At 38.8% G+C, this 21,751-nt stretch overlaps 1 protein-coding gene across 3 annotated transcripts in view; it reads left to right on the top strand.

Moving 5' to 3' along the window:
- Positions 1-19,284, top strand: part of UACA (uveal autoantigen with coiled-coil domains and ankyrin repeats) — a 71,886-nt gene extending 52,602 nt beyond the window's left edge. For 2 of the 3 annotated variants that reach the window (XM_084640952.1, XM_084640951.1), the window contains exons 11-19: positions 1,971-2,078; positions 4,326-4,358; positions 5,048-5,146; positions 5,383-5,413; positions 6,358-6,410; positions 9,696-12,407; positions 13,477-13,629; positions 16,371-16,436; positions 17,264-19,284. In XM_084640952.1, coding sequence (XP_084497078.1) covers positions 1,971-2,078; positions 4,326-4,358; positions 5,048-5,146; positions 5,383-5,413; positions 6,358-6,410; positions 9,696-12,407; positions 13,477-13,629; positions 16,371-16,436; positions 17,264-17,335 — 3,327 coding nt within the window. In that variant the 3' untranslated portion in view covers positions 17,336-19,284. The remainder of the gene's footprint in view (positions 1-1,970; positions 2,079-4,325; positions 4,359-5,047; positions 5,147-5,382; positions 5,414-6,357; positions 6,411-9,695; positions 12,408-13,476; positions 13,630-16,370; positions 16,437-17,263) is intronic. The other variant, XM_084640953.1, reaches the window with a different exon arrangement.
- Positions 19,285-21,751: the final 2,467 nt, after the last annotated feature.

The following is a 21,751-nucleotide window of genomic DNA, read 5'->3' as shown; positions in this document are numbered from 1 at the left end:
AAAATTTTCCTAATGTTTCCTCATGATTTATGAGACACACTCTTACTAATTCCACCTGATAACTATGAGCAGGACATTTTTAAGCTAGTTCTCCCTTTTGTGCCCTATGTTGTATGTCAGGGGTGGCCAACCTGGGGCTCCGGAGCCACGTGCGGCTCTTCAGAAGTTACTATGCGGCTCCTTGTGCAGGCACCGACTCTGGGGCCGGAGCTACAGGCGCCAACTTTCCAATGTGCCGGGGGGGGCTCCCTGCTCAACCCCTGGCTCTGCCACAGGCCCTGCCCCCACTCCACCCCTTCCCACCGCCTCCCCTGAGCCTGCTGTGCCCTCGCTCCTCCCCCCAGAGCCTCCTGCACACCATGGAACAGCTGATCAGCAGGGCTCCTGGTGGGTGGGAGGCGCTGGAAGCGGGGGGGAGGGGGGCGGGGAAGGGGGCTGATGGTGGGGCTGCTGACCATAGGTACAAACTCCACGGGTGCTGCACCCATGGGGAAAAATTGGTGGGTGCTCTGAACCCACCGGCAGCCAAGCTCCCCTCCCCTGAGCGCGCCACATCTCCGCTTCTCCTCAGCGTTTTGCGCCGTAAAACAGCTGTTTCTCAGCATAACAAGCTCCGGGAGGGAGCGGGGAGGAGCGGGAAAGCGGCACGTTCAGGGGAGGAGGTGGGAAAGAGGCAGGGCCGGGGACAGAGGGTGGTCAAGCACGCACCGGTGCCAGCAGAAGTCGGCGCCTATGCTGCTGACATATTACTGTGGCTCTTTGGCAATGTACATTGGTAAATTCTGGCTCCTTCTCAGGCTCAGGTTGGCCACCCCTGTTGTATGTAGTGTCTATTTTAGAATATGTTCTGCAGAGGCTTTTATTAGTTAAAATAGGTAGATTCTGTAAAGAGCACTCAAATGTTGATAAATGATGGTGTAATAAGAAGCTAACTTTTATTTCAACCTTTTAAGCATTTCACTGAATTAAGGAAAATATAAAATAAAATATATTAGTAGGTGTCTTACTAGAAAATGAATTTGCTTGCTATAATTGCTAGAATAATCTATGGCATTTCCTTCCTCAGCTTATTAGTATGCCAGTAAAGTATTTTTAAAAAGTGAAATAACATTGAGGGGCTAATTTTTTAAACTGGGGAAACTAGCCAATTTAAAACTGAGGCTGCCATTATGAAATATTTTAGTATACAACAGAATGACTTGACATCATAGGTCCTGAAACTGAGAATCCTGCATATCTTATTGTAGCAACTGTACTATTAAAGTACCTTACTATGTGCATTATGAGAAGTTACTGTAATGGTAGCTTAACTCTGAACTTTTAGCTTTTGTCTGTTTAAATAGGTCATTGGGGTTTTTTTTATATATATTTATAAAATAGTCTTTTAATAGTGGGAAAAAATTAAAATGGCCAATAATGTATTTTAGTTTAAGAAGCATGTATGTATCTCATTCTGATAAAGGGTACTATGCTAATTGGAAATATTGCACTTTATTTAAAAAAGACAGTGAATGCATTTGTTCTGGCTTAATAGATGTGATTAAGGTTACATCCGATGCACTTCAGGCATGCAGCATGTTAAAAGGCTATCATGATGCCTCATGCCGATGAAGTGTCTTTTAGATTACATCTTTAAACACAGTGGCTGGGTTTCAGGCTACTTTTTTTTTTTTTTCAACACAATTTGTTTTTTATATGTTGAGAGCCAGGAGATAAAAGTAGCTCTTGAAATGCTGTCAGCACTGGAGTATGGACAGGGAAAGATTATATTAAAAACTGTGTGTGTATTACATCCATCCAAGGACAAGAATTTAGTGGTGGAGAATCTGAAGGCGCTTTAGATAAGTTTACTAGGTATAATGATTTAAAGAGAGGCTGCAGATATGTTGTGAATTTTGTTAAACAAGCATTGGTGTTCTGAAGGACCATTATCATTACTAGTTAAAACGCCTACATTTTCTTTGTTTCAGGAACTGGAAGCAGAAAATGAAGATTTGAAAGACCGATTGAAAGAGATTCAACAGGAACAGAGAATACTTCTAAACAGAGTCAGTGTATTAGAGCTACAACTGAACGAGGTAAAAATAGTTTTTGTATAATCCTGTTTAAAAACTAACAATTGTCTAACTTGAATAACAAAGCCATTCTTTTGAAATTGGGATAGTACATCAGAATGGCTTTGTCTAAAGTCTTGAAATGGAAATTTCAACAATTCACAATGAACTGAACATTAAAAAAGGAGCCAGGGATTTATTGCTGAGTTGCTCGTTTTCTCAAATCAAATGTTCCACCAGGAAATCAACAGCCTCTCTGCTCTTATAAGAGTCATCTGTGGGAAACGGAATTACTTAATTTAACTTAAAAAAAAATTTAAAAAAAAATCCTGCTTTGAACTTTAATATGATGTTCTTTGATGAATAACCAATGCTTGTTTTGAAAGGAATGCATGTGGGAAAGCTGTCACTCTCACTTCCTGAAGGATTCTTCATTAATCATTTTACTTTCTCAGTTTAATGGGTGGCTTTGACTCCTGTATGGGTGGGTGGTGGGAAAATACAGATAACCAAGCTCTGTAACATTTTTATTGCTTCCCTGTGAGCTGTTTTTGTTGACTCACTGTTACGTGGCTTTTTGCTGCAATACGGTATATCCATAGGCAGATGACCTTTTGATACTGTGGTCATTTCTAGAATGTGATGAAACGTTGCTTTAGAAGTAGTTCTATTGATACTCAAATATGAGCGACAGCCTTACATCACAATCGAGACTGTAGAGCATGTGGTGGTTCATGTTACAGATTTAAGAACAAATTCTAATCTCAGATGCATGGCTAAAAGCAGATATTCTGCCTTTAATAGTATCTGTTATTCTGTATTTAAAAACAGCTGGGAAAAACCCAAATGTGATTATCCATTAACTATAAGTGGATTGCTTCTAGGGCATTGCTTTGATGCTTTAGTACTGAGAGCTCCTGGGGGTGACTCAGCAGACATGAAACTGTAGTAATTAACAGGAAAGTTCAGCCGGAGCAAAGCTTCAATCAGCAGAAATTGAAACCAAGATTCCCAACCTGGGGCTCTCACAGCTCTCATCCAGAGGCATTGTGTATCCCCCCTCTGCCTTTACAGCCCTCTGAGAGCTTGTAGAATGGAAGAGGAAAATAAAGCTGGAGTTAACCCCTTGTTTACTGGAAGCCATGTTTTGCCCCTGCACTTCCTTCACAAGTACTTTTTAAACTTAAATAGCAGTAATCAGTTAAACAGCAGTAATCAAAAAATCAAGCGTGTACATGTGTATGCATAACTCAGTTCCAGTGTGTTATAAGCATCCATTGGTATGTTCATACCTGATGGTCATGATTACAACAAAGTGAACCTTTAACTACTTTGAGCAGCAGCACCAAGAGAAACATGTCTAGCATTCATTTTCATCCAAAATCATCAAATTGGAATTGGAAAAGGTTCAGAAAAGGGCAACAAAAATGATTAGGGGTATGGAACGGCTTCCATATGAGGAGAGATTAATAAGACTGGGACTTTTCAGCATGGAAAAGAGGCGACTAAGGTGGGACATGATAGAGGTCTATAAAATCATGAGATGTGGAGAAAGTGAATAAGGAAGTGTTATTTACTCCTTCTCCTAATACAAGAACAAATGAAATTAATAGGTAGCAGGTTTAAAACAAACACAAGAAAGTATTTTTTCACATAATGCACTGTCAGCCTCTGGAACTCCTTGCCAGAGGGTGTTGTGGAGTTCAGAAGGGAGCTAGATAGATTCATGGAGGATAGGTCCATCAATGATTATTAGCCAGGATGGGCAGGAATGCTGTCCTTAGCCTCTGTTTGCCAGAAGCTGGGATTGGGTGACAGGGCATGGATCACTTGATGATTACCTGTCTGTTCATTCCCTTTTGGGCACCTGCCATTGGCCACTGTCAAGAGGACAGGATACTGGGCTTGATGGACCTTTGGTCTGACCCAGTATAGCCGTTCTTATGTTCTAAAAAATGTGTTAAATAACTCAAGAAAGGATGCATACCTCAATAATTTGGAAGCACAATCTGCCATATTAGCATGCATTTTAAGACTTCAACATTATGTAATTCCTGCTTTTTTTTATTTGGAATATGGCAGATTGCAGGTGCTTCCCTGCCAAAAATTAGAGGAACGTGGAAAATGAAAGGGAAAGACATGTTGGCAGCAGGTATCATTCTGGACTAAAATATAGTGATTGTTTTATCAAATACACACAAAACCCTGTTAACATATAACTGAAATGATTTTGTGGGGGTGGGGGGCGTGGGATTTTTGGTTGCCTTCTAGGAGCAAATGGTTGCAGATGATCTTGAAAGTGAGGTAGGAAAACTCATTTTTCACCTCTCCACCTTAAATTTGAGTATTAACTTTTAGCTTGAGTAAAATAATTCCCTTTGTTCATCTTATGACTTTTATTACGTCATTTACACAGCAGCTTTAACCATTGCCACTTCAAAACTAAAATGCTACACGTTCACCTTTCCATACAAAAGTCGCACAGCTGTATTTTTGACCGCATGAATTCTTTCCCATATTTTCCACTTGTGTACAGTGAAGGCAATAGCTTTTGATTAATGAGAGCCAAAATTATTTAAATTTAGTGTTGCTTTGTACGAGTTACATAGATTCCTGGCATCACCACCATAGATCTTGTCACAAGGATGTTGTGTAAAGCACACCAATGCATCTTTGAATTAGATTGCTCATTTTATAGCTCTTTCAATACTAAAGTAGTGACTCTCATTAACACAGCAGACTTCTGGTGCATGCAGCCATGTTATCCATGTTTTGTCTTTGCCATCGTTTACATGTTCACTTGATTATTAAATGTACAGATGTTCGTGTCAGAAATCTATGGCATTGGAAAGCAAGGGATTCTGACCGCTAACCTCTAATGGGAGAGCCCCTGAAACTTTAACTCGGGATTTTAATAAGTGTTCTAAATGCTTACGGGTCTGGATATAGTGCTGAATAGCTGATCTCAAACAGAACCATCTCTTGTTCTTCAGAAAGATGAGCTGAGAAGACTCTTAACAGCCAAGGAAAAACAGCAGGAAGAAAGTTTAAGAAGTATTGAAGCTCTGAAATCTAAACTTAAACACTATGAGGTATGTTGTAGTTCAACTCAAACAATAAATATGTATTTTTTCATAAATATTGTGGCAATAATACCAGTTATATCATTAAAAACAAAAATATAATTGTCCTGAAAGACATCTTATGCCACTGAAACTGTAACTGAAAATTAGGTACCTGTATTAGCATCTCATTCTGTATGTAAAATTAGAACAAAATGAATATTTTATTTTTATCTCAATTGCTGCAATCTGTTTTTTCATTTCAGCGTGACTATCTGGGCTCTGGAAGTGATTTTGGTAACAGTGTTTAATTTTATTTTTAGAATTTCTCTCTCTTTAAATGCATTATGCAATCTCAAAAAATTCAAGTGAAACCGTTGCCCTTTATTTCTGTTTTTCTTTCTAGTCTCATGCTAATCTTAATAGTAACTGGGTTTAACCTATAGGTCTCACTTCTGTACACTCAGATTTATTCTTTGAGGGTAGATGTTCCTGTCCTGAATAGGTATCCAGATCTCATTTAACCCCCCAGCAAAGGGTGAGCTAACATTAATCCTCTGACTAGTTGACAGGGACGGGCATGCATATTCTGTAATAATAGGGGGTGAATTTTGCTAAACCAATTTAAATAAAAAATAGAATAGTTGATAAAAGACAACTTGAATAGTTATGTTGTAAATATACAAAGATTGAGAACAACATATAAGATCACTTAGGTTCTTGATTTAGTCAAGTTTTTTGTTCAGAATCTATATTGGTGTTTGTTGCTGTAGAATCTGAGCTCTTATCAATGATGTTAATTATCTTTAAAAAGAGATTTGTTGGCCCAATTTAAAGAGATTTTTTTTAAAAGTCCAGTGTTAGTTTTATAAGTTAATATTATGTATGAATGGCTGGTAGAATATTTCTTAAATGTGAGTTTCTATACGAATGATTGAAAGGCTTTGGTGCAAGCTTATCTATCCATATTTACAAGTGCTTTGTAGTGTGTATTCTTAAGCTTTTGAGCTCACAAACCACCCCTCTTTTGATTTGGGTATACTTTTAATTTTCAAGTTTGATTACCAACTAATCTGAATGAGCACAGCATTAATATCTATGTAGTAAAACAAAATAAATCATTATTTGGTCTGTCATGAACCTGTATGCAAGTCAGAGGGGGCTACTCATTGAAGTAAGGTGTCCTATGGCTATTTGAAAGAAGAGGTTTTTATTTTATCCCTTATTCTATGGTAATCTAGGGAAAGAAGATATGCTGGTTAAACAGGGTCAAGTATTTGCTACAGAATCACAGGTAAGACTATATTAACATTGTGTGTGGATATTTGTGATGTATCTCTTTCTATATGTATTCCTGGGCATGTAAACAGTGCTTGAAGTAGGTACAGTTGTAAGACAGAAATGTATTCTATAATAAACACTATATTAATCTCACTAAGCTGTTTTTGTAACTTCTAGTGCCCTCTAGAGGAAATGTGTGGCATAGCTGTTTAATTTGTGGCTCAGTTCCAATATAGCCTTTGACCCTGTTGTTGATATGGGACTCAATGAATAAAGAATTGAAGGAGGGTGGTAATATGTGGTTACGGAAAATAGATCCTGTCTAACTGGATATCTTTTTTTTTTCTTTGAGATTACGAATGTGGTTGATTAACGTAATAGTGCTGATTTGTAGTATAATTAGACTTCTATAAAGTGTTTGACTTGGTACCCCATGAAATTTTGATTTAAAAACTAGAATGATATAAAATTAACATGGCACACATTGAAATGATAAAAACCTGGCTAACTGATAGGTCTCAATGTAATTGTAAATGAGGAATCATCGAGTGGGTGTGTTTCTAGTGGGGTCCCGCAGGGCTTAGTTCTTGGCCCTACACTATTCAACATATTTATCAGTGACCTGGAAGAAAAAAATCGTAACTGAAAGTTTTCAGAGGAGACAAAAATTGGGGGAGTAGTAAATAACGAAGATGACAAATCTGGATCGTTTGGTAATTTGGGCTCAAGCGAACAGTCATAGAACTGGAGGGGATCTTGAGAGCTTAACTAGTCCAGTCCCTGCACTCATGGCAGGACTAAGTATTACCTAAGCCATTCCTGACAGGTGTTTGTCTAACCTGCTCTTAAAAATCTCCAATGATGGAGATTCCACAACCTCCCTAGGCAATTTATTCCAGTGCTTAACCACCATGACAGTTAGGAAGTAGGGCTGTTGATTAATCGCAGTTAACTAAAAAAAAAAAAAAAAAAAAATTAATCACGATTAAAAAATTAATCACAATTAATTGCACTGTTAAACAATAGAATACCAATTGAAATATATTAAATATTTTTGGATGTTTTTCTACATTTTCAAATATATCAATTTCAATTACAACACAAAATACGAAGTGTATACTGCTCATTTTATATTTTTTATTACAAATATTTGCACTGTAAAAATGATACACAAAAGAAATAGTATTTTTCAGTTCACCTCATGCATGTATGGTAGTGCAATCTCTTTATCATGAAAGTGCAACTTACAAATGTAGGGTTTTTTTCTTACATAACTGCACTCAGTAACAAAACAATGTAAAACGTTAGAGCAGGGGTAGGCAACCTAGGGCACATGCGCCAAAGGCGGCATCTGAGCTGATTTCCAGTGGCACTCTCACTGCCTGGGTCCTGGCCACCGGTCCGGGGGGCTCTGCATTTTAATTTAATTTTAAATGAAGCTTCTTAAACATTTTAAAAACCTTATTTACTTTACATACAACAATACTTTAGTTATATATTATAGAGTTATAGAAAGAGACCTTCTAAAAACTTTAAAATGTATTACTGACACGCGAAACCTTAAATTAAAGTGAATAAATGAAGACTCGGCACACCACTTCTGAAAGGTTCCCAACCCCTGCGTTAGAGCCTACAAGACCACTCAGTCCTACGAGATGTCTTGTTCAGCCAATCACTAAGAGAAACAAGTTTGTTTGCGTTTTCGGGAGATAATGCCGCCCACTTCTTAATTACAATGTCACCTGAAAGTGAGAACAGGCGTTCACATGGCAGTCTTGTACCTGGCACCACAAGATATTTATATGCCAAATGCGCTAAAGATTCATATGCATCTTCATGCTCTGGCCATCGTTCCAGAGGACATGCTTCCATGCTGATGACACTTGTTAAAAAAAAAAAAATGTGTTAATTAAATTTGTGACTGAACTCCTTGGGGGAGAATTGTATATCTCCTGTTCTGTTTTACCCGCATTCTGCCATATATTTCATGTTATAGCAGTGTCAGATGATGACCCAACACATGTTGTTCATTTTAAGAACACTTCCGCTGCAAATCTGACAAAATGCAAAGAAGATACCAATGTTAAATTTCTAAAGATAGCTACAGCACTGGACCCAAGATTTAAGAATCTGAAGTGCCTTCTAAAATCTGAGAGGGACGAGGTGTGGAGCATGCTTTCAGAAGTCTTAAAAGAGCAACACTCCAATGCGGACACTACAGAACCCAAACCACCAAAAAAGAAAATCAACCCTCTGCAGGTGGCAGCTGACTCAGATGATGAAAATGAACATGCGTCGGTCTGTACTGTTTTGGATTGTTATCAAGCAGAACCCGTCATCAGCATGGACGCATGTCCTCTGGAATGGTGGTTGAAGTATGAAGGGACATATGAATCTTCAGCGCATCTGGCATGTAAATATCTTGCAATGCTGGCTACAACAGTGCCATGCAAATGCCTGTTCTCACTTTCAGGTGACATTGTATAGAAGAAACGGGCAGCATTATCTCCTGCAAATGCAAACAAACTTGTTTGTCTGAGCAATTGGCTGAACAAGAAGTAGGACTGAGTGGATATGTAGGCTCTAAAGTTTTACATGGTTTTATTTTTGAATGCAGGGGGTTTTTTTGTACATAATTCTACATTTGTAAGTTCAGCTTTCATGATAGAGATTGCACTACAGTATTTGTAATCGGGGAATTTTTTTTTTCCTAGTTTTTGACAGCACTGGAGCAGACCATTTCATAACATTAAAGTACAATCAGTTACCCTTCTCCACAGCTTTTCTCCTTTAAATTCCCCTGAAGTTTAGCATAATTTGTCCGTTGAATTCCAGTGAAAACAAACTACACCTTTAGGGCCCAGTTCAATTTATAGTGTAGCCCAGTGGGGATTTTTTCACTGACTCTGAGAGTGGGCTCAGTTCCTAAATGATGAAAAATGTGCATGCATTCAGTACACTTACATTTATTTTATACTCTTAACATCTTCAGATCATTCAACTTCTAGATGTTTGAATGATGGCTACAAGTAAAGTTGCATAGTTTCTCTGTAATACTGATAGTTTTGCTTATATAAGCCAAAATATATTTTGGATTCCTGGTCTAAATTACCTGCATTAATTGTTCCTGCTCACAAATTATAAACTGCTTGTAAATCTGAAATATACAATGGAGGTAAAGCGTATATGTTTTAGATGAGCATAATTAAAGAAGTAATGTATGAAAAAATATGAAGAGTAAATTGAACAAATTTCTCTTTTTAAGCATGTATTTATTTCTCTGCCAACTAATCTGCAGACCAAGTCTGTGCTGAGACCACTGGAACTGTCACTATCTAGCCAATCCTCCAGTTCCGAGAATGAAATTCTAAAGAGAGAGCTAGACAACATGAGAATCTCTTATGGCACAGCAAAAGAAGAAATAAGAAAACTTCAGAAAGAGCTGTCTCATAAGGTAGCTGAATGCAAAGCTTTGACATCAGAGTGTGAAAGAACCAAGGAGGAATCTGATGGACAGATAAAGCAATTGGAGGATGCTTTAAAAGATGTGCAGAAGAGAATGTTTGACTCAGAAGGCAAAGTAAAGCAAATGCAAACCCACTTTCTTGCGCTGAAAGATCACCTGACTAACGAAGCAGCTATAGGAAGCAATAAGTTAACAGAAGATCTAAAGGATCAGTTGAAAGACATGAAAGCAAAATATGAAGGAGCTTCTGCAGAAGTAGGCAAGCTAAGGAACCAAATCAAGCAAAATGAATTGTTAGTTGCGGAATTTAGGAGAGATGAGGGGAGGCTGTTGGAGGAAAACAAAAGGTTGCAGAAGGAACTTGGTAAGTTAGAGATGGAGCGAGAGAAGAGTGGGAGAAATGTCGTGGAGGTACAAGGACAGCTAAAAGAAATGGCAGCAAAGTTAGTCCTCTCTGTACCTGTTGAGAAATTTGAAAATATGAAGAGTTTATTATCAACTGAAGTGAATGAGAAAGCAAAGAAATTAGCAGAGATGGAAAGAGAGTATGAAAAACTGCAGGCAGAGCTTCGGCTCTTAAAGAGGGAATTTGAGAGTCAGAAAGCTAAATTTTCTCAGTATGTGAGGCCAGAGGAACATGAACAAATGAGGGGCAGATTTGAGAAAAAAACTGAAGAACTGGAAAAAACGATTTCTGAATTGTCAAAGAATCAGACATTGCAGAAGGAAGTGGAAAGGGTGCACATGGACAACAAGCTGCTTAAGCAGCAAATACACACTTTAACAACTGAGATTAAAAGCCAATATGTGCCTTTAAAACTGAATGAAGAAATGAAAAAAACAAATGATCTGACTATTGTGGATCTGACCAAAAAACTTGCTGAAGTAACGCAAAAGTACAATGAAAACAAAGCAGAAGCTGAGAAGCTGCTGATGGAAAAGACCAGTTTAAGTGAGACTGTAAGTCACTTCCAGGCTGTGTACATGTCTCCAGAAAAGCACGAAAAAGAAGTGGCAGCCTTAAAATCCAACGTTGTGGAACTTAAAAGGCAGCTTGCTGAGCTTCATCTAAAATATGATGCTGAACAGGCAAAAGTCTCCAAACTAGTGTCTGAAAACACAACTCTGAAGGACTCTCTGAATGATCAATACATACCTGCCAAAACACATGAGGAGATTAAAACAGTCTTGAACAGCACATTAGAAAAGACTAATAGAGAGTTGTCAATTCTGAAGGAAAAAACTGAAGATCTAAAGCGAGAATTTATGAGAGTAAACGAAGAGAATGGAACTTTGAAAAAGAAACTGAGACTCCTACAGAACCACATACAAACAGAGTATGTAAGTTTAAAAGATCATGAGAGTAAGGTGTCTACCTTAAATAAAAGCATGCAAGAGTTACAGGACAACAACACTGAGTCACTGGCTAAATACAAGAGAGGCCAAGAGGAAATCTTACAGTTACATGCAGAAATTGAAGCTCAGAAGAAGGAACTTGACACAATTCAAGAATGCATTAAGTCAAAATATGCCTCTGTTGCCTGCTTTGAAGAGAGAGAGAGAAACTTTGAAGCCATGGTGAAAGAACTAAAACAACAGTTGCTAGACCAGACACAGAGATGCAGAGAATGTGAGGAGGAGATGCAGAAACACAAACAGGAAAATGAGAAGTTAAAGGACGGGTTTTTGTCTATGGAAAACGACTTGCAACAAAATTACATTCTTGCTGAGAAATCCCATGAAATGGAAAAAATGTTCACCAGCAAAATGGAAGAACTGAATAAGCAATTGAGAGAATTACTGCAAAAATACACAGAGATAAAACATGAAAAAGACAAGCTACAAGAAGAGAGTGCTAAACAGATTTCTGAGGCCCTTGCTATGCAAACTCGCATGCAGGGTCACTATGTTCCAGTGGAACAGTTTGAAGCCTTGAAGAGAACGCTTGGCCGCACAATAGAGGAACTAAAAGAAGACCTCAATAGTAAAAAGGCATGTTATGACCGAGAACTAGAAAAGGTAAGAGAACTGCAGCAGGAATTAGCAGGTCTACATAACTCCTCAATATCTTTGGCAGAACACACGCAGATGAAAGAAGCATTTGAAAAAGAAATTGTAGCAGTCAAAACTAGCTTGAAAAAGGAAGTGGAAGAAAACCAAGCAAAAAGTGAGGAAATCTCTAAACTCCAGTCTGAGATTCAAAATACTAAACGAGCTTTAACTGAACTGGAGAGCAAAGAAGTAGTTGATATGTCAGAGTATAAATCCATGAAAAGTGCCTTAGAGACCCAGGTTACTAGCATCGCTGGAAACTTAGCCAGCTTGAATAGAAAATATGAGGAAATGTGTGAAAAGGCTTTGCAAGCCAAAAAGGAAGAGCTTTCTGCAAAAGATGAAAAGGAATTGTTGCAGTCAAGAAGCTTCAGCATTGAACAAGAAATTAAGGACCAGAAAGAGAGATGTGATAAATCTTTGACAACAATTACTGACTTGCAAAAAAGAATACAGGAATCTGCAAAGCAAGTGGAAGCAAAAGATAACAAGGTAGGCAGAAAGTGTTCAATATTTAACAGTACTAACTGCCTCTCTTTAGATCCAAAGGGCCAAATTTGCAAATGTAGTAACCTAAACACACTCACTTACACACCTAAGTGTAGGCATCTGAATTTGGTCCAAATTCTCAAAGCTGAGGACCAGTTTTGTGTGCTGTTATGCAAAGTGCTATTTAATTCCCCCAAAATTTTGCTCCCTAACACAGAACTATTCAAATTTCTGTTTTACTAGAATTTTCAAGTTTTAAATGCATATTATTCAAATTCAAAATATTAATACTACATCCACTAGCAGACTTTGTTTTTTAAAATAATCTGAAAAAAGTAATACTCCGCTTCCTTTGTGTGTTGCCTTGTCATTTTGACACTGTTGCTTGCCAGTTTAACACCAAATGATATTGGGAAGTCAATGTAAGAGAAGATTTAAGGCATTATGAATATGTGATGAAAAAGACTTGCAGTTTTCTTAATGCTATTTAATGAAGATATTTTAGTTTTAAAACAAGACGCATTATTGTTATACTAGGATTAAGGAGCACTGCATTATAACTTTATCCTACAGTATCTTTCAGAATTAATGTTATATGCACTTTATACCATCCAAAGAACTAGGTTTTCGCATCTAGTAGTAGCTGCTAATTCTGTAGTTAAATGTGTACTGTGTGTACTCTTTCTCTGAAGAATTGGATACCTTTATGGCCAAATTTCCTAAGGGCAGTCTCACTTGTGGGCATTGCGCCTGCAAAAAAAGATAAGGCTGATGCCCTGCTTTGAAATCTGGGCCTTAGCTAATTTGCACACTGAAGATAAGTGGCTGGTTGACCTATGGGCTATGTCTTACAGATTTCTGAATCCTAAGAAGCTGAGAGCAAAATATTTGATATATTTTCAAAGCATCTCTCTTTTTCTCTTACAGACTTTTCTAGTAAACCAAGATTGATGAGGTCAATATAATGATGTCCTCATATACTTGTTAACCTTTAGTTGATCTTGCAAACTAATATTCTCTTATAAATATGTTCAGAAAATGAAACATTATAATCTTTGTATTTCTCTTACAGATAACAGAGCTGCTTAATGATGTAGAACGACTAAAGCAGGCTCTTAATGGCCTGTCTCAGCTTACATACACCTGTGGGGTTCCCTCAAAGAGACAGAACCAACAAGTTGAAATGCTCCAGCACCAGGTGAAAACCCTGCAGCAGCAGCTGGCTGTAAGTACTTACGTAGAACTTTGCTCCAGAGCTCAGTCATAAGGCATGTTACTATTTTTGTCAGAAGTGGTGGAATAAGTTTTAATATATGTTGTTTAGGAGTGGGGAAATGGGATGGGCAGGAAGGTAGGATCCTCTGAGGAAAAGAATGGCATTGTTTAACGTGATCTGGAAAAAGGGGTAAACAGTGAGGTGGCAAAATTTGCAGATGATACAAAACTTCTCAATATAGTTAAGTCCCAGGCAGACTGCGAAGAGCTACAGAAGGATCTCTCAAAACCGGGTGACTGGGCAACAGAATGGCAGCTGAAATTCAATGTTGATAAATGCAAATTGGAAAACATAATCCTGACTATGCATATAAAATGATGGGGTCTAAATTAGCTGTTACCACTCAAGAAAGAGATCTTAGAGTCATTGTGGATAGTTCTCTGAAAACATCCACTCAATGTGTGGCAAAAAAGCAAACAGAATGTTGGGAATCATTAAGAAAGGGATGGATAATAAGACAGAAAATATCATATTGCCTTTACATAAATCCATGGCACTCCCACATCTTGAATACTGCATGCAGATGTGGTCGCCCCATCTCAAAAAGGATATACTGGATATACTGGAATTGGAAAAGGTTCAGAAAAATCAATAAAAATGATTAGGCGTATGGAACAGCTGCCATATGAGGAGAGATTAATAAGACTGGGACTTCTCAGCTTGGAAAAAAAGACATCTAAGGGGGGATATGATAGAGGTCTATAAAATTATAGAGGTGTGGAGAAAGTAAATAAGGAAGTGTTATTTACTCCTTCTCATAACACAAGAACTAGGGGTCACCAAATGAAATTAACGGGCAGCAGGTTTCAAACAAATAAAAGGAAGTATTTCTTCACACAACACAGAGTCAACCTGTGGAACTCCTTGCCAGAGGATGTTGTGAAGGCCAAGACTATAACAGGGTTTAAAAAAGAACTGGATAAATTAATGGAGGATAGGTCCATCAGTGGCTATTAGCCAGGATGGGCAGGAATGGTGTCCCTAGCCTCTGTTTGCCAGAAGCTGGGAATGGGTGACAGGGGGTGGATCACTTGATGATGACCTGTTCTGTTCATTGCCTCTGGGGCACCTGGCACTGGCCACTGTCAGAAGACTGGGCTAGATGGACCTTTGGTCTGACCCAGTATGGTGGTGGTTACGTGATTTCTTTGCGATAGAACAGTTTTGGAGGTTTCTACTTGCCCCAGCTTTCCTGTGCCCATGAGGAGAAGTAGCAGTGTCTTTTGGAAAAACCTGTCCAAATGAAGTGTTCTCGTCCTGCAGTATTAATCCAAAATCAGTGAATAAGTCCTGTGTGCAGGTGCTGCAGTAAGATTGTGTACTGCACATGCCAGCAGTGAATTCCGTGCCGTATAACACAAAGGAAGGTAGTCTCTGTCCCAGGGGATTAACAATCTCAGGGTTGTCAGACACTAGGAGGGTGCTTTCCAGTTTGGGTACCACTGACCTGTGCTAGCTCTGTTTGAGCTAATCTGCTAGAAACAGCAGTGGGGCTGCAATGGCAAAGGTGGTGGGTTGGCCTAGCAGCCTCAGTACGCAAGCGGGAGAAATGGGCTGGATTGTATTCAAGTGGTTAGCACAAGCCCCTGTGTGTACTGATACTTTTCGCACACTAATTCTGGCGGAGTTACTGCTTGTCACAGAGTTACCTGTGCTGGGAGGTGTCCTCCCACCTGTTGTGTCCAAGCCTGCAAACGCTTATTCCAGTGTGCTGCTTACTGTTGTGAGTAGTTCTGTACATAGCCTCACTGGAGTTTGTGGTAGTAAGTGCTAGGGCTTTAGTATAAATGTCCCTAAACGTATCTTTGTTCGTGTGTGTAGTAGCACTGTTGACTTCAGTGAAACTACTCATGAGAGCAAAGTTACACATACACCCTCTAGCCCCATATAACGCAGTTCTCGGGAACCAAAAAATCTTACCGTCTTAAAGGTGACACCGCGTTATATCGGGGTAGGGAGAGGAACTGCTCCCCACCCCAGCTCACCTCCGCTCCGCCTCCTCCCCCGAGCATGCCGCCACCACTCCGCTTCTCCCCCCCTTCCTTGCCGGCTTGCCACGCCAATCAGCTGTTTGGCGCGGCAAGCCTGGGAGGGAGGGGGGAGAAGCGGAGCAGCGGCGTGCTCGTGGGAGGAGGCGGAGGTGAGCTGGGGCAGGGGGGCCGCAGCAAGTAGTGGGGGGAGGGCGCAGAGGAGCCGCTTGCGGTAACTCGAATTCGGCTGTAACGAGGTAAAGCAGTCCCGCTCCCCGGAGCGCTGCTTTACGGCGTTATATCGGACCGCATTATATCGGGGTAGAGGTGTATGTGTAAATCTATATCGAATTGGGTCACATTCGTGGTAGTGTGTGCAGCATCCCCCATAGTGTGATAAAGTGAGTTTAAATTGGGACTTGAGTCAGGGGCTTCTGAACAGAAGTCAAATTCTATTCTTGTCCAAGTAGGTTGGTGGTGGTAACACCTGGGCTGGTGTGGAGAAAGCCCTATTTCAAGGCAAAACACTTCAAGCTGACACTAAAGCTGAAAGGCTCCATTTTTCGGTTAGGGTTTTATAAACAACTAACCTTGAAATTCTAAGGTCATGCGACACTTAAATAAGCAAAGTCAAACAAGCAAAGCTGTAATTATACGAAGAATTGATCTTGAAAATATTGACATTCTTCTCTCCACATTCCCCCACCCTTCTACATACAGGATGCTGATAGACAGCACCAAGAAGTAATTTCAATTTATCGGACACATCTTCTTAGTGCTGTGCAGGTATGTTAGCGGGTCTATAAAAATTAAGTTACTCGTTTTCGATGTTAGGTCTTTTTTTTTTTTTTTTTTTTTTTTAGAAAATTCTCTTTCAAAGTAAATGTGTGTGAATGAGTAATATCTAATGTCAGTGCTTCCTGTATGCACATTAAATTATTGTAAAAGGCTTTTTGCGGTGCCTGGTATTGCTCCAGAAGGAAACTGAGAAGGAAAAGAGCACCGCAGCATGTTAAATTTAGTGTTTGCCTTCATCTGCTTGTCACTTTTTATGAACATCTAGACAACATACAGTGGTGACCCACTTTAAGGGGGATAATACGGTGCTATCAATACATGTCCATATCCCAAATAGTGCACTGGAGGAGTTGCATGAGTGTTGGGAACTTTCAACTCTCCTGTTTCTTTTGAATAGGGAATATGAATTTATGCAAAGACGAGTAAATTTTCCCTATAATTACTGGCTGCAGCAAGTTACAATAACATGGTTCAGCTGAGAAGCTGTGCAATTTCAGATCCTAAATATGACTCTTATACTAGTCACCATCATAGCTGAGTGCTGTAGATAATTGCAGGAAGCTGCAAGGCAGTCCAGAAGATATGAACAGCAACATCTCTAAATCAAAACAGTGATTTCAAACAGGAAATTTGCCACTGTGCTGCAAAGTTGGAAATTAACTCTGCTGACACAAAGTCATTAATAAGGTTAATTAAATTCAGTTTTACCAATGAGATGGTGATTGACCATGCATTCATTTTGGGAGGGTATTTGTTTTAATTTTAGTCATGAATAATGCAGTGTGGTTTTTAAAAAATCCTGTCCTCACTTCCAGGGCCACATGGATGAAGATGTTCAAGCTGCCTTACTCCAGATCATTCGCATGAGACAGGGGCTTGTTTGTTAATATGCTTAGTGCTGGTTCTGTAGCATGGCTGTTGCATCCTGTAGGAGTGCTGTGGTTACAGCTGTATTAACCTTCATGGCCTTTCTCTTTTTCGTGGCGTGGTAACTGTAAAAAGAATGCACCCCCCAAAAAAATTATTCCAAGTATGAAAAACACTAGGAGGCTGAAGTCATTTACCCCTTGTAAAATAGAACAATAGGGCAATTGTTTTAGTTAATATTAGATGTTTCAAATATGTGGATTATAAAGTGTGTAGAATTTATTTTACAATTGGTGTATAAGCTGGCAGTCAAAATGATGACATAGTAGTTACATTCTTCTAGTGTCTGATTGACCATTTTAGAATAAATAAATAAACTCAAATACAACACCTCCAAATTGATCCTATTGTTAATTTCCAAAGGGTGAATGACAGTGAACTTAAACTGAAGTGACTGTGGCTGAAATACTGTAACTGTTGGATTTTTTTTTTTAATGGTTAAAAAGTGTGCTTTTTGTGATCATATTAAGTTGATCAGCAGATTGACAGTAGATCAACTACAGAACAAGATGGATAGCGTCAAGGTATACATTGTAGCTTGGCTGGCCAGGTTACATTCTTTTATTTAAGTAATTTAAGATTTAGTGCCTTCGCATTTTACTAGAGGTACAAATCAGTTTTTTCCATCAGACACTAACATTTATGCTTTTTTACAAGATATATTTTTTCATTAAAGCTTTGTAACACTGATTTCAATAGGCTAAGAAACAGCAGGACTGGAGTAGATCATGAATGTAGAACAGCAATTCAGTCTCAAATGCAATAGTCCAATTTTTATTCTTATGTACTTTTTCAAATTTCATTATGCATAAAATGGACCTAGATTGTTTGAGTAACACACTTGATAAAGTTGTACATTATCTAGTTCAAGTGTCAGATGGTCAACCAATTTCCAGCAAAAGCTTAAGAGGTTTTTCTGGTTTATTAACACTGTAAATTATGTACTATAATCAATTTTTGATTATTTATGGGGAAAGATGCAAATAGTAAGATTCATAGAGAAATCTAATTTGGAATTCACATGTTAAACAAAACAGAGCTTCATATTTTTTTAAGTGGAAGTGCAATATTGCCAAAGAATGAAATATCTACAGCCAAGTTTTATGGAAGGAAATACAAAAATTGGGACTATTTCGAGGAAAATGGCAGTAAAACAAGAGTCTAGCCACAAAAGTCACTGGTTTTTCTTAGTGTCTCAGAATAAACAGAGTAGAGCCTGACCCTGTAAGTATTACTTATTGGATATAATGCTCCTTGCTGCCAGAGTAGTCCTGCTAGCTCCGTACTACGCTCCGTACCAAGTGTTACACTTGTCAGTAAGCATTTGCCCATAATTAGCAAATAGGAGGCTGTCATCCTGGCACTGATGCAGGGCAGGATGGAACAGAACAGAATTCAGCCTCTATATTTTCCTGCAAGTAGACTTTCAGGGTTGTACAGTAAATTCTGTAAGTGCTTGATCTAACTACAGTTATGTTAACTGGGTTTAAAATACAAACCCCCAAACTGTACCTGGCAGCTTTTAAGGTTCCTGTTTTCCAACAGAGTTTAGCCTCTCTGCCCTTGAGTGTGGGCTTCCTGCTGTATCACTGAAATGGCAACCTCCAAATATGGAAAAGAGGATGTTGACGCAGGCACTTCTAAAACAAACTCTTGTGAAAATGCATGTTTAATATATTTAGCTGTAGTGTGACAACTGATCATTCTTGTTTTCCTTCAGTTTCCTAGAGGAGTCCCATGAGATGTGTGAGTTCACCAAGTATACTTTAGTTTTTAGAAAATCTTTTCTAATCACATTACTTGAAGCTCTGGTTGGAAAGAAATTTGATTGTTTTGATAATACTAATACTGGGCTATTTTAGTATTGAATTTTTCCTTACTGGGGGAAGTTTTATGTATTTTTTTCTCTTGTATTACATATCAATAAAGTATTTTATCTTACTGTAACAGTACCTTGTGGCTTATTGGCAAAATAGTCTATGGGAAAGAGAATATTAGTCTTCATTTTGACTGGAAAAGATTTTGTGTGTGTGTGTGTGTTGCCAAGGCACATACTGGGATTACCAACTTTTCCACCTCCAAAACTGAGCGGTTCAGTTTGTCTCCAGTCAATCCTGGACTACTGACGATACAGCTAACGAAAGTGTCAGCTGTGAGAGCAGCTTGTAAAGTGGACACGTGTCCCGTTAGATTGCTACCTCGCTTCTGGCGGGAAACTGAACAGACTTTGCGTGTTCCCTTCTGAGCACTGCCAAAATGGCTGGCTTGGAACTGGTGACCTGGAGGTGAAAGGCTCTGTACCAATATCTAGCCCCAAATATTAGCTTCAGATTCATTTCCATAATCTGTTCAGGCCAGGTCCATGAAGGAAACAAGTACAGGAGGGAGTGCAGAAAGTTCTTCAGAAGAAGTGCAAAGTGAGTCTTGTGACTAAATGCAATAAATGATCGTTTTCTCTTAGAACTTTGGAGATTTTACAAAAGTGACTCAGAACAGGGAGTATACGCAAGTATTGTGAAAACATTTCTTCAATTCTTCTAATACATTTCCAACCTGAACTGAAACACCTCTTGCATTTCAGTCATTCCTAAAGAGACACTGGAAGTTGGGTCAAAAAATGTTGTGGTTTTATCTGGCTAAGCATCCTCCAAGCAGCAGGTGTTATATCTGTTAACCGTACTATGAGTATCAGCTAATCTACAACACTTGCTCCTCAGACCTTATTTGGAAGCTGTTTTCACTGATTTACCAGTAATCTGCTTTATGCATTCTCTGATGGATTTTTAAAATCATTTAATCTCTGACCGTGCTACCTACTTCACATTGCAGCCAGTTATTTGAAAGCTTTTGAATGGCTATCCCTTACATTTTTTTCGGAAGCAAGCAGATTTCCCTCTTGCTATAGATGTTTCCAGTGGGAGTCTTTAGGTCTATCTTCATTTTTAAATAAGATAACATTATTTAAACACTAGCTTGAAAATCTCCTCTCAAGATTAAGATGACAGTGAAAGATATTAATTCTCTCACACCCTTCAAACTTACAATGCAATGGAAACTTGGAAATGCTGCCCGTGTATACTCTAATATTAGTAATATGGAAGCATAAAAATCAAGAGTACCATATAATCCCGAAACTGTATGGAGATCAACAAGCAGCAGTTTGTTCAGCAAAGTAGAGGACAGAAATGTTCAATGAACTTTCAGACATAATAGCTGGAGCCGTAGAATTTTTGCAATATCTGATGTTTGTACCGAGTGTACAAGCCTGCTACTTATATTTATGAAGCGGAACTGTCATTTGTGATTAATCCTATGGAAATCAATGAGTACGGGACTGCTCCTTTTATATTAGTGAACCAGTTTTCAAGATGGTTGACTTAATTGCCATTGTAATTGGTTCGACTGATGGAGTGACAAGGAAACACGTGTATGGACACGATTGTGTAATGTTTCATGGTTTGACAGAGCTGCAGCAGCTACCGAGGTTGAAGTGAAAGGAGTCTGGAAAAAGGCATACATAGAATCATGGAATCATAGAATGGACGGGACCTTGAGAGGTCATCTAGTCCAGTCCCTTGCACTCCAGGCAGGACTAAGTATTATCTAGACCATCCCTGACAGATGTTTATTTAACCTGCTCTTAAAAATCCCCGAAGATCGAGATTCCACAACCTCCCTAGGCAATTTATTCCAGTGTTTAACCACCCTGACAGGAAGTTTTTCCTAATGTCCAACCTAAAATGCCCTTGCAACAATTTAAGTCCATTGCTTCTTGTCCTATCCTCAGAGGTTAAGAACAATAATTTTTCTCCCTCCTCTTTGTAGCTGCCTTTTATGGACTCGAAAACTGTTATCATGTCCCCTCTGTCTTCTCTTTTCCAGACTAAACAAACCCAATTTTTTCAATCTTCCCTCATAGGTCATGTTTTCGAGATCTTTAATCATTTTTGTTGCTCTTCTCTGGACTTTCTACAATTTGTCCACATCTTTCCTGTAAACATGTGAATAGAAAAACTTGGATACAGTCAGCTTTAGAAGATGTACTGTGACAGGTTGAGAGGAAATTGTAGCTACTGTTCCCATCATGGGACAGGAATATATAACCCTTACCATATGACTGGGGCTAGGAAATAAAAATCTGCCTTTTTATAGTACTGTTACATCTTTATTAGTGATAAACATTGATTCTGAGTGAGTTGGTGCTATCTGAAACAAGTAAACAACCCAATAAGTTTGGATGCTTAGTTGAACCTTTTAAGTCTGAACAATTGGGTTGGGAATATCACAACAGCATTCTTGCTGGACTTCTGGTACTCTCTGATCCTTGTTGGACCACACATACTATAAGAATAGCTTTCTCTGAATATTTTGGTAGT

Source organism: Lepidochelys olivacea (assembly GCF_965140295.1).
Source record: "Lepidochelys olivacea isolate rLepOli2 genome assembly, chromosome: 10".
In the NCBI taxonomy this organism is placed as follows: Eukaryota; Metazoa; Chordata; order Testudines; family Cheloniidae; genus Lepidochelys; species Lepidochelys olivacea.
This window is presented reverse-complemented; position numbering and strand designations above follow the sequence as displayed.